This window comes from Babylonia areolata, chromosome 10, assembly GCF_041734735.1.
Source record: "Babylonia areolata isolate BAREFJ2019XMU chromosome 10, ASM4173473v1, whole genome shotgun sequence".
Taxonomy (NCBI): Eukaryota; Metazoa; Mollusca; class Gastropoda; order Neogastropoda; family Buccinidae; genus Babylonia; species Babylonia areolata.
The window spans coordinates 21038143-21057536 of record NC_134885.1 but is presented as its reverse complement, the minus strand read 5'-3'; the positions used below and the strand labels follow the sequence as shown (position 1 = coordinate 21057536).

At 38.6% G+C, this 19394-nt stretch overlaps 1 protein-coding gene across 3 annotated transcripts; it reads left to right on the top strand.

The window, feature by feature from the left end:
• The first annotated feature begins 968 nt into the window (after window positions 1-968).
• On the top strand, window positions 969-11012 carry LOC143286879 (uncharacterized). Of its 3 annotated transcripts, none has more exons than XM_076594785.1 (3): window positions 969-1096; window positions 2496-3035; window positions 5615-5885. In XM_076594785.1, exons 2-3 carry the CDS (start codon window positions 2498-2500, stop codon window positions 5746-5748), a joined length of 672 nt encoding a protein of 223 aa, XP_076450900.1. In that variant the 5' UTR covers window positions 969-1096; window positions 2496-2497; the 3' UTR covers window positions 5749-5885. The 3 variants fall into 3 exon arrangements, with proteins under 3 accessions (XP_076450900.1, XP_076450901.1, XP_076450902.1); XM_076594786.1 differs by lacking the exon at window positions 969-1096 and adding an exon at window positions 1377-1495; XM_076594787.1 differs by lacking the exon at window positions 969-1096 and having other exon boundaries at window positions 2852-3035; window positions 5615-11012.
• The last annotated feature ends 8382 nt before the right edge of the window (window positions 11013-19394 follow it).

Below are 19394 nucleotides of genomic sequence, written 5' to 3'. Positions count from 1 at the left end.
GGGTTCGTCACAAATTAGGCACTGCCCTGCTGTCAGTTGAGACTGAGGAAGGGCCTACCTCTACTCTCTGTTTGACTGTAACTCTGCTTGTGCCAGATGCGTTGTTCTTGGGTGTACTTGAGCCTCCCCTCCCCCCTACTGTTACGTCAGTTGACTCCGCTTTGACCGTCTACTTTGTATTACCGCTACTACTGTGTACTTGTACTCTGTTTCGCTGCTGCCGGCTGCTACGCCTACTACTCATACCACTTCTGCCACAATTGAATGAGCCCGGTGGCAGGATGGCCGGCGAATGAGTGGGAGGTTATGAGTGGTAGTCGTTAGCGGGCGAAATGATTATTTTTCCTCTGTTCGCCTGGCTTTTCATTTCATTTCATTTTACTCATTTATTTTATCTCCTTTTAATAAAAATTATATGACCATTGAGGTTATCTTCATCCGATTTCCACGGCCTCTAACACCGTGACTGAAAGGACTGACTCGAAGATTGTTTTCAGTCAGGTCTTACAGTCAAACTCAGTTCTGCTACAATGCCTTTGACATGAAAACGCATACATGAAAGAAACCATACGACACAACTAGATCACAGCAACTATATCTAAATCTTCTACACATACTACACTCAGTGTGGCTGACACTCACGCGCGCGCGCGCGCGCGCACACACACACACACACATGGCACACATACATACATACATGTCACCAGTTTGTTAATTATTGTCTTTCCGGTTTTTTCCGCGTCTTTTCTACTTGCATATCTGGTTTACTGAAATGTCATCGGCCGATATTTTTGCTATCATTTTATGGGCGAACTCTCTCTTCTTCCCTCCCTCTCTTCTGACACTCTCACACACAAACACACATTTCTCTCTCCTGACACACAGACACAGACACACACTCTCTCTCTCTCTCTCTCACGCACACCACCCGTTGGCTGAGAAAATTGAGCACGGGGGGAAAAAAAAAGCTAAAAAGGGGTGGTTTCCGGTCATGTGACCCATTGGCATCCCTTTGTCGGAAAATGTGCATCAAAAACCAGACATTTTCTGCTGAAAGTTGGAATAATGGCCTGGAGTGCCTTTATATTTCACTGAGGTGAGTACGTTAACTTTATGTGTACTAGTTTAATTCTTGAAACGTAGATCAGAACACTCTGGGCTACCTTTTCAGTTGCCGAAAGCGTAAGTTCTGATGTGACGAACTGAAACTGCTTCTTCTGTGTGCATGAAAGGAACAAAACAAACAAACAAACAAACAAAAAAGAACAACAACAAAAAACAAACCAAAACTAGTTTTCAGGAATGTTGTTGACTAATTGGACTAAACATAGCATCATACGAGGATGGTCTGCTTCAGTTATATTTAAACAACGCAGAGAGAAGCACGTGTTAAAACAGGATGAGTGGATGACGCAAATATGTTCACTCCACTGCTTTGACTTGAGTACACATCGCCACGGAATCAGATTCAGACCATAAACTGAAACTGTAAACTGTAAGAGACACAAAGATCCATCAGATCAGAAAAAGATCACAATTATGTGTTGATACTCTAGGCTAGGCGCTTGCCTTGACATGGACTTGTCTTTAAACTAAAGCATTGATCGTCATTACATATAAATTCTTTTTTCTACAGCGGCCAGGAACATATTGTGGAAACTACAAATTAGATTGGATGGACTGATATAATTGTGTTTGAACTTGTACATTGTTCCTAATGTTGTTGTAGTGCCCAACAACATACAGTTCCATCATTCAAACCAGTTACTGATAAACTTAGTTTGACTTGATGATCAGTTGAAGTGAAAATATTTTGTCTTACTACTAAAGTACTAGTGAAACCATTTTGAAGCAAAGCTGGCCACATGTAAGTGTAATAAGTGTGTAATGTAAGCAGTTATGCAGGTACTGACTCTTTGACTCTTTTACAGTCATAGTTTTGATATTGTATACATGTACATTTGAGTGAGTATATGTGTGCAAAGAAAATAAATACCTTATTTGAGACTTTTTGTCTTCTTCCATTGTGACAATGGGTCAGTAATTCTCTGGCTATTTTTGTTATATTTATTTTATATATCATGAAATAGGTTATATTAAGGTGCCAACAGGTCTGTTCATATGTTGGCCTGGTAGATTAGAAAAAAGCAACCTCCACCCTTAACCCACCATGCACTGATACCAAGATCAAAACAAGGACTTTGACAATCTCTGTCTCATTAGTTTTAAAACCACTTTGCTGTCATGCTTTGTGTGGGGTATATGATTTCATGATATATGTAAAAATAATGTATCGTATATGTCACTATGTGTGTACATGTGTGTACCTGCATATAAGTAATGTACATGTGCATGTCCACTTTTATTTGTTGTTTTAAAATATTTGTTTTCACAATCAGTTGTGAATGGTTTGTAAACTCACTAAACAACTTCTCTTCTGCTGTTCCAAGTGTAAAAAATAAGCTGACCTGTTTCATGTTTGTGTGTTTGTGCAGGGATGATTGATCTGCAGAATTTGCTGCCACCCAAGATGGAGCGGTATCAGCTGAAAAGTCCTTGTCTCCTGATGATTGTAATGATTTTGGGACTGGCAGCAAGTCGCCACTGTGACCACCACCATTTCTGGAACTCAAAGCACCATGCATGCCATCCCTGCTCCAAGTGCCCCAAGAATGAAATAATTCGCAAACCATGTGGCAGGCATACAGACACTGTCTGTGGACCCTTCAGAGAGTTCAATTTTTTCAACCAGCTGGATGAGCTTGACCCACCATCCTACACATCATACGACTATGAAATGTTTTTTGATGAAAACTCTGGGGCCAGAGATGGCACGGGTGATCATCACTGGGGGGTGAATGAGGGTCAGAACGAACCGATAGTGCAGAAGGATGATGGGGAGTACTGGAAGAACCTGGCATTTGCTTTGATTGGTGTTGTGTGTGTGTTGATCTTCGTGGCGACCATTGTGGTGCTGATGGCTTGCAGGAAGCTGCATGAAACCGCTGCTGTCAAGAGGCCTGAGGAAGAGGAAGGTGAGTAGTTGTTCTTGAATCCATGGTTGAACTTGAGTGATTCATTGTTTTTATTGCTGCAACTTGAGCAAGCATTTTGGCATATGTGTACATAATAGTTATTGATAATTAGAAATAGAATGGTAACCAGTCATTACTTGTCAGTTGAAAGGAAAAAATATATCTTGGAAAAAAAAGACTGCTAAGTGTGTGTGTGTGTGTGTGTGTGTGTCTGTGTGTGTGTGTGTGTGTGTGTGTCTGTCACAGTGTGTGTGTGTTTGTGTGTGTGCAACTAGTACTGTTTTACTATAACAGTCTCTTTTATGACTGAACAATTTTCAGTTCTTATACTGTATAGTGTATGATATAAAGTTCTATAAGACCGGGGGTATTACCTGTTAGAACTGGTAGAGTTCTCAGTTTATCCAAACACATTAAACACACTTGATCAAGTTGATGAAGGCACAGCCAAACACACTGAGATCTGTACATCGACAGCTAAGAATATGATGCCTACATACAGTGTATAACAACAGTAACACACACAAACACACACATTTACTCACCAAAAAAAAAAAGAAAAAAAAGAAGAAGAAAAAAAGACAGTGACAAGCACTTAAAGTGTACACATGTACGCACACACACATGCACATGTATACAAAATGACATTCACTGATTCATAGTTCAAGACAAATTTCTAGGATCTCTATCAGCAGCTGTGGTGAAGTGGTTAGCATAGCGGACTAACCGATGGGAGGACGCAGGTTTGATTCCCAGCGGACGTGTTTTTTTTTTTTTCGGCTCTCGGCTGGTACTTACTAGTACTACTCAGAGTTGAGTGTGCATGGGCTTAAATGGGGAGACTGAGACCACACAGTTGAGTATTATCCACTTGTGGATATGTCTTTGCATTTGTTGCTTTAATTTCCTGACCAACACTGCAAGTGAATGTATCTCTTGGGCCTGGTTGATGCCAGGATATCATTATGACTGGAAGTGTATTGCCATCCTCTTCCTCCTTCATCACCAATGGAAAAAAAAAAAAGAAGTCCCAGATGATGTGGCCTTTTATGCCCTGCTCTCACAATGACCTCAGTTTTGATACCCCTCCACATCTGTGCTTGGGTTGAGTCCTGTCTAGGTTTTCAGTGTCTGCAAATTCATGGGAGATTGTAGTTCACTAGTTGGAGGGATATGGTGGCAGTCTCCATTCTCCACTCTGGCTCCACAACTTGGCCATTATTGTTGTCAGTAGGGGGCTTTGTACTGTAGGTGGAGTCCTAAGTACGTTAAATCAGAACAAGTGCTAAACAGCACCAAAGTGACTCAGCAGCAGTGCAGGGACTACTCTGTTGTGTGGCCTTCTCACGACCTAACATTGATGGTTCACCTTGGACTGCTGGTGCTGGAACTGACAGACTAACTCGGGTGTGGCTGTGAATGGGGGACTCTGAATCAGTGAATGAGTGGCGATGGAGTAGTGCCAATGATACGGTGCAGATGTTGGGCAGTGAAAAAAAGAAAACAAAAAAGAATCTAGAAGTAGAATACACACATGCACATGCACACACAGAATAAAAGGAAGAGAGCTCAGGGCAAAATGCATGGTGAGAAACGATTGTTATGGCAGTCTTGCTTCAGCATCCTCAAAATTGTTGGCAGTAGACTAGTGGGGCATATCCGGATAACCAATTAGCTAGACAGGGTTTGTTCAGGCTTATCTTATTCAAAAAATCTGTAGATAATTAAATATCTTTTCTAATTAGATACCATTTCTATGCATGTCCTAAAAATTCCTTTTTTCTTCTTTTTTTTTTTTTTTTTTTTTTTTTTTTTTTAAAGAGTACCTAGAGTTTCAATTTAAGTTTTTGATTTTGGCTCAGTTTTCTGAGAAAGAAGCATATTATTTGTATCAGTGATTAATAAAGCACTAAAAAATGTATAAAAGTACAATGATGGTAAAATCATTTTTATAAAAGGAAAAGAAAGAAGTAAAAAAAAAAGGTGGACCTTTCCCACCAAAATCATAGGTATTATCTGTAACACTAACAGATGATGTTCATTAAAATTTTCAAGGGATGTAAGATGGCACTGAGTGAAAATACCATTCCTTTCATTTGGTTTCCTGATTGATATGAAACATGGTAGCTTTAGATTTTTTGCCCATGGGGTTTTAAATTGAAAAAAAAGAAGAAAAAAAAAAAGCATATTTAGAAAAACCTGTATGAATCCTGGTACTGAGTGGTAGAGATTGGACTAAAACTTTACAAAAGTACTAAATCAGAGATCCACCTTGAATGGTTAGATTGGGGGAACATTGGGTTGTGCTATGGGAAAATTAAAAAGTTAACCCATTTAACTTCAGTTTAGATGAGGCCAAATGTCAGGGAAACCATGAGCCCAAACCAACACAAGCTGTGAAGCCTGAAGGAATACTAGGTTTATGTTCATGAGAGTGTATGATGTGGTGCAGTGAAGCTTGAGAGTGGATGTGTTTTATATTACTTGACTCTCCCCCTTCAGTTTTTTTTACAGCCTGTAGTTCAAGTAATGAAATATTTATTCATTTAATTTCAATATTATCTATTTTCTTGTTTCAGATGATGACTCAGGGTTATGTTGTGATTCGAGCCATACGACCCCCGAATATGGTGCATCGCCCACATCTGTCTTCAGGCATCAGTCCCACCCCTGCAGCCACGGCGTTGCTAGGGGCAACACAAGATGGCGGTGACGTTTCAGAAGACACAGACGATGAAGTCGCTCCAAGACGAGAGCTGCGCCTCAAGGGCACCTACAAACCAAAGCGCCGGCTATTGAATTATGATGCGGATGATGTGTTTGAGTCTGAGGATAGCTCTGGTTCCAGAACAAGCCGCAAGTTGCCTTTGCAGTCAATTCCAGAAAGATCAGCGGCGTCTGACAGTGACAGTACCGGTGTCTCTGTGCCAGTGCCTGTGTAGCCATAGTGTACATAGTTTATATTGTACATAGTGTGTGCAGAACAGATCTGAAAATATCAATGCAAAAGACATTATTTTCATTTTGAATTTGTAGTATTGCATTGTTGTTGTTGTGTTATTGGTGTTAGAATAGTGGTATTTGTTAATATGATGCTGAAGAAACAGTGCTGCTTATTGATTGTGACAAAATATTGTTCAGTTGGTCTTTTTTTTTTATTTACAATTTTTTGGTGGTATGTTTTACTTAAATATGTTTTCTATAATCTGGATGTTTTTGAAGGTCAAGAGAAACGGTGACCAGTATCAGCATTGAACAGTGCCTCTTAGTTACAGAAGCAACATTGTCCTGTTACAAAGAAAAGAGGATTGGTGTAGATGTGTAATCATGTACAAAAAACAACTAGTCACTATATCCTAAACAGAAATTAGATTTGAAATTTACTATAGCAACTTTTTTTTTTCCAGGCTCCTTCTTCCCCAAACAAGATTATTTTGAATAAAATGTTTCTTTATTGATATGACAGTACAAACGGGCAGGTCAGACTTAATCATTTATTTTGTTTTTGTTTCAAATCAGTGTTATACTTGATAGTGCTTTATATTAATGAAGCATGGTTTGTGTTGTTGCTAAACATATATGCTTCTTGTATTGTCACTATTACTAATACTAGTAATAGTGATCAGTACACCATGTTGTCAATAAAAGCTTTTCTGATCTCAGCAATATAAATTTCTATAGTACTAGATAATCATTTCATTATATTAAAAAAACAACAACAAAAAACATACACAGGCATTTCCCACTTACAACATTTCTATAAACACAATCATTATATTACAAATTACGCAAGCTATTTGACCTTTATGCCTTTCTGGGTTATGTTTCTTGTTGCTGTATTTTAGTTCTCTTTTCTCATTGTTTATTGTGTAATGAAGAAATCGAATTTATGAACAAAAGAAAATTGATATGATCAATCTCTTGAAAGGGATAGCTACATACATATCATAAAAGTTTTATAACTTGTAGGGTATATTTATGACAGATTCTGTGACTGTGAGAAAGGATATGATCTGGCTGCTCATGAAGTTATGAACCATCGAGTGACTGACACTTCATTGGTGCTGATGTCAGCCTTTTGGGGCACTGCGCTGAATTTACAATTAAAGACTTGAAATTAATTTCTGTGAGCACCAACATGTGCATCGTGAAAATATGTGTAGTTGAACTTTAACTTTCAGGCAGCCGCCATCCGTTTGCAGAGACGTGCAGGCTGGGATTGTTTTCTTATCCTATCAAAAGCTGTTACAGATTAGGCTTAGGCTATGCTTATTTGATCTCTTGCATGTATGCTCAGTTACTCATGAAACATTGAAAGGGATTTTATTATTTAAAAACACTAGCAGGTCTGCACATGTGTATCATTTACATGTTGATCAAGGAGATCATGAAAACTGATTTCCACCTGTAATTCAGATGCTGATATCACAATTGAACCTGATGATTTGGTCTAGGAAATGTCACAGTTCATATTTTCTTTTCTTTAGCATATATACCCGTCACTGATGATCAAGAATGTTGATCAAAGATACAAGCTCTTGAGTTTCAGCATGAGTTCTACTTCCGTATATTTGGCAGTGGTAGGTTTTTGTTTTAACATTGTTTTTAATGAGTTGATGGCTTTTAAAAAAATTCATATGATTTTGTGTTTCATATGTAATAGGCCAAAGGACAGAGTTCAGTTTCAGTTTCTCAAGAAAGCATCCCTGCATTTGAAGAAATCCATATATGCTACACCACATCTGTTAGGGAAGATGCCAGACCAGCAGCATGACACAACGTGCCAGTCAGGCCTTGAGTACATGCATAGATATGTTTGTGTGCCTGTTAGAGTGGGTTTCTTCAAAAGAATTTTGCTAGAGGATAACACTTCTGTTACCTGAGTTCTTTTTCAGTGTGCCAAGTGGATGCTTGCACATGGGACTTAAGTTTATTGTCTGATCAGAATGACTAGATGCTCGAGTTTGATTTTCCAAACTGGGAAGAAAGGATAAGACCGTGATTTGAACACAGCCCCTGACAGACACCGTATTGGCAGATAAGCCAGTGAGCGTCTTCACTATTCTGCCACATTTCTTGGGACAGAGAACAAAGCCAAGAATGTTTTGTTATTATCATTTAGAGTGTTATTAGGGATCATTTCAAACAGATGGTATTCTCTGTGCATATATCGGTGAAGAATTTCTGTGTTTTTGTTGTTGTTAATTTGTTTTATAAATTATTTGTCTTGTCGTACTCTGACAGTGACAGGGATACTGTTCTGGTTCATTTGATTTTAGTCTAGTGTTTTACTGTTTTTGTGTGTGTGAGTGTGTATGAGTGTGTATGTGTATATGAGAGAGAGAGAGAGAGAGTGTGTGTTTGTGTGTGTGTGTGTACTAATGTTATAGATGGAACTGCTATCTTAAGATATTCTCTGATGATTTGGAAGACTAACTGTCAGTGTTTTCGTTTTCAGTGATAGTTGATACTGATTATCATTAGATCTGAATTACAGCTTCAGTTTTGTTTGCATTTCTTCTTTTGATCAGAACTGGGTCAATAGTCCTCCCTGTTTTTTACCAACATTTTGTTTGCTGTATGATCATCATTTGTCATAATGATGATCTTGAGTTGTGTATAAATGCAATATTTGGTTACCACACAGTCTGTGTCCTGCCATCAGTTCAAAGTGGGGAATGTGTGTTTGTGTAAACATACACTTATCTCAAGTGTAAGTGCACATACTCTCAGTGTGTCAGTGTCACATTTGTGTGTGTGTGTGTGTGTGTGTGTGTGTGTGTGTGTGTGTGCAAGAATTAGAATTGTGTTGTTATCAAAACGCCTCACTGCTCAGGTTTTGACTGCTGGAACAAACAAGCTAGCAAAACAATAACAATGATAAAATGGCATAACACACCTGACTTTTTGTTGTTTCTTTGGGGAGGGAGGGAGTGGAGGGATAGTTTGGAAATTTTATGTTTATTTCACCAAGTGTTAGAAATTTTAATTCTGTTTTACCCCATGTTCACAATTAATGATAAATCCCTGCCTATATCAGTTTTGACCTGGTACCCATCCTGATAAAGATTTACAAGAACAAACCTGATACTATGTTTTAGAATGTAGTTTTATTGTGGAACAGCAAGTAATTTTCAGTGTTATGAAGCTGACCTTGTTCATATATATATATATGTATATATATATAACAGTGTATGTATCAAAATTTTCACCCTGTCAGTTGACTGCCTTGTCAGTATTTCGAGGATAGTAGCCTGTAGATTGTGACTGGGAGGCGCCTTGGTAGAATCAGTTCAGCATTGGACTCTTCCTTATCCAGTGTTCACAAGTGATCAGAGTTCGAGGCCCTGTTTGACAGGCTATTAGGTCCTTGGGTAGTGTGCTTGCTTCTTTTTCTCACTCCACCCAGTTGTTGATAGGTAATTGATTTCAGCTGTGGGTTAATGTGGCTGAAAGAGAGGATTGGGCCCTGCCTTCGTATGCCAGGCCCTAGACAGGGTGAATATGAATTCACTGATCCAGTGGTTGTGCAAGGTTGAGGGACCTTTATAACCTTAACCATTTTGGTCAGATTGTGAATGAATGAGTGTTCTTTGGTTACTATCGTTGGTTTTGTCTCAAACAAAATGGCAGTTATTGGTAAATAATTGTTAAAATTTTTCACTTGTAGAAGGTGAAGGCTTCTGATGAGGTTTTTGTGCATGCATAAGCAACGAGTCAGTCACTAAGATATAAGAAATTATACACAGTGAGAGGTTGTATGTGAAACAATATGGTGTTGTTTTTGCATAATTTGTTACAAAGACTGAATACTTTATTTGTGTTGTTCTTAAATGATTTGAATGAAAGTAGATGTGAACATATCTAATCATGAAGTTTATCAGCTTCAGTCGACAATCAAACAGCGGTCAGTATTGTTTCATGTTTAAAGGTGTGGTATAGAACAATTGTGTCAGCTTTCAAGATATTGTCAGCTGGTTAGGTCATGAATGGTGAGTGGGGGAAAAAAACACCTGAAAATATTAATATGAAAAAGAAAAGAGCATGATGTTATTTCATTTTTTCTCATTTCTTATGCCTGAAGTGTTGTATGTAAATTGATAAATTGTATGAAAGAAGAAAAAGTTGCTGAGTCTGAATTTAAGTTTGTTCCTTCGCCTGACCTGTGTAACTGAACTTCATATACAATGTTACAAGAATCTCAGATGCCTTCTGTTTATATTCAGAGCCTATAAAGTATTGTTGTTTATAGTTAACTAATGTACCTTTTATATTTTGTTGATTTGGTTTGCTCTAACTGTATGATGCATGCAGGATGATATTCCAGTTCACAAACTCACTGCTCCAGCTATGATTTGGACAGTATTACAATTAGTGTGTTTGTATGCATGCATGTGTTTGCATTCACTAGATGTTTTGTAGATGTGTGTATTCAGAAGAGTTTGTAAACTACATTTGAAGATTATATCAGCGGTGCTTGGAACTCAGCTTCTGTTAAATTAGTGTCATTAAAGACTATTCTACTACATTGCTTTGAATCGTGAAATTTCATAAATATTCAGTGATAATGAAATGAATCAGGATCTTTCCAAATAGCCTTGATGTTGATGCTGAGGGACAGCAGCATATGTACTGGTTTGACTTAATCAGTATACTGGCCTTCAGCTTGCTCAGTTTATTGGGTTTGTTATGGCAGATTCAGCTTTACTGGGTTAAATCCACATTGGCTGTTGACCAACTGAACCCATATCCAGCATGGTTTGTTGTGGAAAGGACAGTCCTCTCAGTTATAGCCATTAGAGACCCTGCAGTGAAAAACTCAATATTTTGTTGGTTTGGTTGTTTTATTTAAAGCTTCTTTTCATTTATCAGTAGTGAAGCATCAGCATATCTCATCCCTACAAGTACAACTTTCATTCTCCCGACCTCCACCTCCAAAGATGAAACCAAAAAAAACAAACAAACAAAAAAAAAACAGTCAAGGTCTGGGGTAAATCGTCAAAAAAGTAATTTATGTTTGCACCATTAAAAATGAAAGTCTGTATGTTGGTGTTTGGTGAACAAGTTCTCCCTTCTGTATTAATCTGTGTCATAAAAATGTCACATGCCTCATGTGTACTTTCTGAATTATTTTGTCTCTGAGCAGGTGCTGAATTATTGTATATTATCGAATGCCACTGAAAATATGTCATAAGTATTCATTGTCCAGCCGTTATGAACTGTGCATGGTAAAAGTCATGTTCACCATCAGAGCATTATCAATTGTCCTTGGAACCTGTACAAAGCTGTTTGATCTGTATTTGTTCTTGTGTGGTGTATGCTTATGAAGAGATACAGCGTGTCCTGCTGCGTTTGGTCTTTCGGAATATTGCTGGGCAAAGTTAGGCAGTTCCAAGTACCTGTGAGCTGAAGTTAGGTGCACTGAATCACTGAATAAAAACTGGGTTGAGTTGTACAAGCGATCTTCACATCACTAAGTTTGCTTTGCGAAAAGAATTTTCCTAAGTCTGCGCTCATTGCCCTTTGCAGTGATAAGTTTGTGGAGCGTTCAGAAATTTCTTTATTAACTAATCCCATTGATGCAAGAAAAGAAAATTTTTCAAGTTAATGGTAAGCATGGTTTGTGCTGTTTATATCGCCTGTGCAACTCTGCTCTTATCTCTGAGTCAGTGTGCTGACTGTTGATGTCTTGAACTATTTTTCTTCTTTTTTTGTTGTTTTTTTGCTTTCACAGTTCTTGTGAAATTTGTGCTGCAATGCATTCTCTCTCTCTTCCCCTTCTCTGTCTGTCTTGCTATCCATTTTATGAAATGGAATAAAGATTATAGAATTTTTATGCAATGGACTGTGTGTATGTGTTTTAGATGCGAGTTTTCTGTTTCATGTGGTTGAATTAAAAAAAAAAATTTTTCATGTGGGCTGTCCTGATATAGCCTCGTGTGGTTGGACAAGTGTTTGTAGTGATTGGACAAGTGTTTATACACACACACACACACACACATTCTTGGTAGTTCGTTGGGAGCCAACGATGACAAGGTCTGTGATGTCGGCGACGACAGTGCTTATGTTTCCGCAGCCCAAAGCTGGAAGCACACAGGCACCCACAGGTGTCGCAGTGATGGTCTGAATTTTGGACTGAGAAGGACAAGGCCTTACGAATTTTGGACTGAGAAGGACAAGGCCTTATGTCCCTTGCAGCAGTTACACAGACACCTGTGCATAAGTTTGACTTACCCCTTGGGTACCAAGAAAGTTCCTGGCATCAAAGGGTTACGTGGAAGGAGCCATTGCACTGGGGCAATCCCACTCTCTCGGCAGGAGAAACCTTGGTCCAGTGGCACGGAGAACCGTTACGTCTGGAGGCCTCCACTGCAGCCAAGACTATATATCTGTATATATCCAGATCATATTTTTCTTCATCTGTCCAGATTTGGTGTTGACAAACTTTTTTTTTGTTTTGTTTTTGTTTTTTTGTTTTACAGAAAAAATGAACTTGTTAATGTTTACCATTGACAGACATATAAATACATACAGACAACTGAATCTGGGTTATTACATCGTGTCACTTTTTTTATGCATGAGGCCCCCCCCCCCCCCACCCCCCAATAAAAAACCAAAAAAAAAACCAAACTTGTTTTATTTATTTACAGTTCACTATCAGCAATGATTTTCTCTTGCTTCAAGATGTCATATCAAATACACACTTCAAGAAAGTCTTTGCATCAATATGCTTTATTACCATCCAAGCTTAAAATGTTTTTAACATTTTTTTTTTTATTCAGTGATAAAGTATTTACACATTAACATCTTTCATTCTCCAGACATCAGACTGATTTTCACAAACTACTTTGTGTAAAAGTAAATATGAACAGCAGCACAGATTCCTGTTGCAATCAAAATGCCTGGGATTATGATCTTACATGATTATAATAATAATAAAAAAAAGAGTGTATATCATAACAGCAGCAATGCTTTCCAAGGAACTAATGTCTGTTTATTTCCAAGATAATAATCATTTGTTTCTTCACATTCATAAGTCAACAATGATTAATGGCAAGTGTCTGCTTTAATAACTCCTGTATGATATTTAGAAAGTTCCACAATGAAAGAAAACATGTTGCTATGGATCATAATTTTTAGTCCATGAGGTAACAGTCTTTTTCCAAACCTTGACCTTTGCGTTTTATAAACAAGTGCACCGTACCAGTCAATAACATTTCTGTTACAGAACAAGCAGATATTTTTTTTTCTTTTTAGCACATACCTCAGAAAAGCAGACACACACACGCACAAAAACCCCAAACCACCAGTAATGATAAAAACAAGAGATGTCGTTTGAAAATTAGTTGAAAGTGACCAGTGGTTGCCACACACCTTTACGAAAATGAAAATTTCCCTTCACTTATAGTCTGTCATCACAGAGTTAACAGCTGATTCTTTTGTACCTTTGCGAGCAAAGACACTCACGACCAGTCAGCATAATTCTGAAAACAAATCATGAATCTTAAGATTCTGTGATTAAACTGGGGCAAATTAATCTTTCAGAATGGTCAAACATTACTTTTGACACTTCAAAGAAAGAGGGCATCATCAAGACAGATGCAAATGATGGCAAAGCAGACACACTTCAACTTTCAGCATAAGGTGAAAGTGGTATCACATCCATTACCTTCAATGCTAACATGTTGAAAGAAGCCTCTTAACCTTTCTTATCAGACTCTGAGGTCAGATTTCTCAAGCTTCTCACCAAATAATCACTGAATCAGTTATGAGGTGGTAATCTACTCTTTGACTTGGGACCTCCTTGTAAGTCTGTTTTCCTGTATTTCTCTTGTTTAATGCACTTTCAAACATTACTATGTTTAATGCACTTGCAAACATTACCATGACAAAAAATTCTTACTGTCATTCAGCCATGGTTTGCTAGCCCAAAATATTCCAATTCCCCAAGCTCATAATTTGACTGCATGTAACAAGAGAACGTTCTGTTCAGAGATTTTTCATGAATATTTAAAAACTCAGATTGTGCCCCTTAGAATATGGAAGCACCTTGTTGACCAAAAATTACAATACAATAATTATTTTGTGATATGATTCCTGGCTATGAAACAAAGATTAAATAAAATATGCATCTTCTACAAAGAAAGAAAAAGATATAATAAAAACAAAACTCAGAATACCAAGTAACATAACTACACACACAGAGGTAACATCCCTGTAATTTCAAGTGTCATCCTCCAAAAGTTGCTCATGCTGTCTTTAAAACCACCCTCTCTCACAGTGCGTGACAAAATCAATACACTTGTGTTTGATGTATCGTGTGTGAAATGTATTAGCATCTGTATCCCTTTCAGTGAGAAGCAACTGTGTAATGATATCTACAAACAAAATTTGTGTTAACAGCTGCCTTTGCAGAAGCAATGTTTGTCATTAACAGTGTAATATCATCTGTCCATGTGTGCCGAGTCCATTACTTCCCTTTCCATACATTTGCATATTACATCTATCACTTTCTCTTGTTGAAAAGTTCAAGTAGACTTAGAAGTGATTATTTTTATCCAGTCATGCAGGCAGCCATATTCAGTTTTCAGGGGGCATGTGTACATTGGATGTGTAATGATTTCCACTATTCACCGAACTCTTGTTATGGATCACAGGATCTTCTAACATGCGTATCATTTAACCTTGTGCATGCATCCACTCACAAGATAAGTGGTAAGGCACAAATGCTGAAAATGTCCATCCTTCACTACTGATGAAATCCACAGATCAGTTTTACTGCCACATAAGCGGTGAGTTCATATTTACTGTGTCAAGGATTCAGCACTGGAAGGTGGGCCCCAGTCCTCTCCTTCCAATGCTTTTAAACCTCTGACCGAAGCTGGAGTGAGGTAAAATCAGAGCAAAATGCCTTTCCCAAGGACACAATACCATGCTGAAATAGGGCCTTGAACACTGATCACTGGTGACCCCTGGATCATAAGCCCAATGCCTAACCAATTCTGTCACAGCCCGCTGAATTCCATTACAATTAAAAATAAAATTTTAAAAATTAAAAAAAAAAACCACCCATGAACTGATCACACACTTTAAAACATCCAACTCCAAACCAATGCTGTCAACAACCTTGACTTAAGGCCACTTTCACCACTGAAACAGTGGGACAAGTATTAATGAATAACCCACACATAAGCCATTATCATTCATTCAATCCAAAATGTTTCTGACAACTTATTCCCCCTGCCAATGCACCCCCCCCTCCCCCCGAACAATCAAACCTTACCTCATACTAATGCATCCACCAACAAGATGTGAAATGTGTTCATTCGATTTTAACAACAGATGAAATATGGAAAGAATGATGCCTTCTTCCCTGACAAGACACAACCATTAAAGAACATATATACATCAAAAAGCACAAACACACATACTCACTTATCTAAAATTTAAGGGTTTTATATTCTATAAACCTCCTAAATAAGTCCAAGCACACACACACACACAAATGAATTCAAACATTACCAAGCAAACTTTTTTTTTTTTTACCAATCATGGTCCCATTTTCAACAAGGCTCATTAACAGATACAGAGATTTGTCTCTAACAGACATGAGATAAAAACAGCGCAACCCCTTTACATCATCCATGGGATTCACTGATATCACATGAGACCTAACTGTCCATGTCCACAGAAACACAAAGTGACATCAGTACAAGATACTGAAAATTCTAATGATTCTAGTTGGGTTTTTTTTCTGAATAAACATGTGTCTACTTTTATGAATAGTCTCCAATGATACAATGATGGACATGATGAAAGATCTCAGCTCCCGCAATAAATCACAAAATAGGAAAAAATTTCCCACAATCACATCCTTCCTCAAGACTGGAGAATGGAAGCAAATGACGAAAACAAAAACTGTCTTGTGAGAAATGGAGCATTCACAGGAGATTCAGAACTTTTCCCCCTCAATGGTGGTTCAGTTATGTGTGTCCGACTAAATATGGCAAAATGGAAGTGTGTAACCTGTCACACACAAATACCCACATCACTGTTGAAAAACAATACAATTCAAACAAAAATACCCCACCCCACCCCCACCCCACCCCCCAAAAAAAAATCCAATTCAGTTGAAAAATAACCCCAAAAGCAGTAAAAAAAACAAACACAACAACAAAAACACAACAACCAAAAAACAAACAACAAAAAAAAACCCTCCAAAAAAGCACTCCAGTTCACACACACATATATATATATATATTATATACGAGGGTCATTCAATAAATAAGGTGAATTTTTCGGTATAAGGACTTCTAATACAGATAGAAGCTTACTTTTTTTTTTTGCTTTGTTTTTTTTGTTTTACTTCTTTTTCACATGGATTTAATTTGTTTTGCAGATTAAAAAAAACTTTGAGAGTTTTGGCGATTAACAAAGATGGCCGACCAAGAAGCATGCTCCAGGATTGAACAGCGGTCAGTTATCAAGTTTTTGGTTGCTGAAGGTCAGGCATCTGCTTGGCAGATGTGGTGTAGCGTATATGGATTTGTCCGAACGCAGTGACGCCTCCTTGAGCTACTGATACTGATACTGGTTGCTGAAGGGTGCAAACCAGTTGAAATTCATAGGAGAATGTCAACTGTGTATGGTGCCACATGTTTCAGCCGAAAAAATGTCTACAAGTGGACTAAATTGTTTAAAGAAGGACGGAGCAGTGTTGAGGATGAAGACAGGCCTGGAAGGCCTACAGAAGTGAGGTCTCCTGAGGTGATCGAATCAGTCAATGACCTCATTCAGTCTGACAGAAGGGTGACAGTGGATGACATTGCAAGGACTTTGAGCTTATCTGTTGGGACAGCACACAAAATTGTCCATGATGACCTTGGCTACTCGAAGGTCAGCTGCCAGGTGGGTGCCAAAGATGCTTACTCCAGAGCACAAACAGAGGAGGGTCAAGTTGTCCCAGCAGTGTCTCTGTCGCTATGAGAAGGATGGTGATGAGTTTCTGAAGAAGGTGGTCACATGTGACGAGACATGGGTTTGGCACTATGAGCCTGAGTCCAAACGGCAGTCCATGGAGTGGAAGCACGTAGGCTCTCCAGTGAAGAAGAAGTTCAAGTCCCAGCGGTCCACGAGGAAGGTGATGCTCACCGTTTTTTGGGATATGCAAGGCCCAATCACCATTTCATTCCTTGAGAAAGGAAGCACTGTGAACAGTGCCAACTACTGTGAACTGCTGAGGCAGGTCAAGAAAGACATAAAGAACAAACGCAGGGGTCATCAGTCAGAAGGAGTCATCTTGCATCATGACAACGCAAGGCCTCACACAGCAGCCCGAACGGTGCAGACCATCAACGAGCTGGGCTGGGAACTGCTCCCTCATCCCCCTTACAGCCCAGACCTTGCCCCTTCAGACTTTCACCTGTTTGGTCCCTTGAAAGCATTCACAAGAGGCACAAAGTTTGAAAGTGACGATGAAGCCAAAAGTGTTGTGAGTGACTGGCTGAGACATCAGTCCAAAGATTTTTACGCTGAGGGAATACGGAAGCTTGTGCACAGATGGGAAAAGTGTGTGACAGTGCTGGGAGACTACGTTGAAAAAAAAGAGAAAAAAGTAAGCTTCTATCTGTATTAGAAATCCTTATACCGAAAAATTCACCTTATTTATTGAATGACCCTCGTATATATAAAGCAAAAATCAATACAAAACCCAAAGCACAGTTCATTAAACAAGACAGACCATACATTACAAAGTAGTTGTTGAAGAGTTAAGCAAGAGAAACCACAGTTTGTTCAAGACAACTCATACAGTGTACAGACAGAACAGCATTTATCCACCATGCACAAGTTGTAGACTGGACTCACGATCCAGCCTTCCCCAAAATTCTCTGCAATGCAGCACATTGCTACAAGCACTGAAAGACCATGGTCTGCTGTCCAAAGCAGTGAAACATCCAGTTACAACTTGTCAGTCCATACACCACCCTTCTGGCAGATATGTATCACGTGTCACTGGCCTTTTTGTTTGAAAGAGGTTTGTGGTAGTGTGTGTGTGTGTGTGTGTGTGTGTGTGTGTGTGTGTGTGTTGGGGGTGATGGAGGTTATTGTGCATGGGTGTCGTACATTGGAGAATCATGAATTTTTAGAAACCTGAACCACAGAGTATGCATGAATCCTCACATACTTTTCCGCATGTCTCAGGGTAGCATCCAAGATGTGGACAGCTCCAGTACACAGATCTACCTTCCTTAAATTCATAACAAATTGAGTACAACAATTACAAAGATCTACCTTCCTTAAAATCCAGAACTATTTGAGTACAACAAATAAATGTGTACTTTCAGAGAGATTACCAATTACACATACACACACTGAAAAAATAAAAGGAACTATTGTTATGCAAACATATTTCCCACTGCCTTTTCCCAAATTCTTAAAAGTGCCAGTCATAATAATGAGGAATGATAGGTAATGTATTCTTAGACCCTGATTATTTTGGCTAGGTGAGTGTGTTGGTGCCACTCAAAGAATGCTACCAAATGCATTTCCAAGAACAACCCTTCGCTGAACACCAGAGAGAAAGTGAGTGGGAAGCTAACTAGGACAGCACAAGACAGGCAACATTGGAGATCTCTGGTGGCAGCCTTACAGGACATGTGGAGGATTAACCCCTCAACACCTCAACCTTGGTGAAATGGGATCTGTGTGGCAAGTGCCTTTTAAATGTAGATACTACTTACTGTATACTTTTAAGAGGTGAAATTGATTTTGCTGAACAAAAGCAATGCCATTCCAAGAAGGAATCCAAATGAAGAATGTGACTTACATCCTAACATGTAAGTATAGTATTATCACAGTGAGATGGACAGCCTTCACTGACAAGCATACTCAACAGCAGTACAGTGGTTAAGTAAAAAATAAAAAAAGAAAAAAAAAGTAAAAAAAGAAAAGAAAAAAAAAGTAAGACTGTTGGTACTGCTAATCTTAAGACAATTTTGCTACTCTAAAAAAATAATGAATAATGTTCCTTTTAAGTGTAGTTATGGACCGGCAGGTCTGACATCCTGTAAAAGTTTAAAACTTGGTAATTTATCAGCGTCCCAGCCTCTCATCCCTTCACTCGCAGATGTTATGAGAACACTGATATTGCCATGTGTTCTTTTTCAGTTTGCCAAGTGCATACTCCATGCGTCTTAACCATCCTGCCATCTTCCTCCTTCATTCAAGGTGGTGCTATAAGAAAGAATATTCAGCTGTTTGCAGCATAAAACTGCAAGAAAAACTGTTGAATGACAATGCCTGCGTGGGAAATGTGTGTGCACATGATGCATACACTCTAACCCTAACTATGATCAGTAA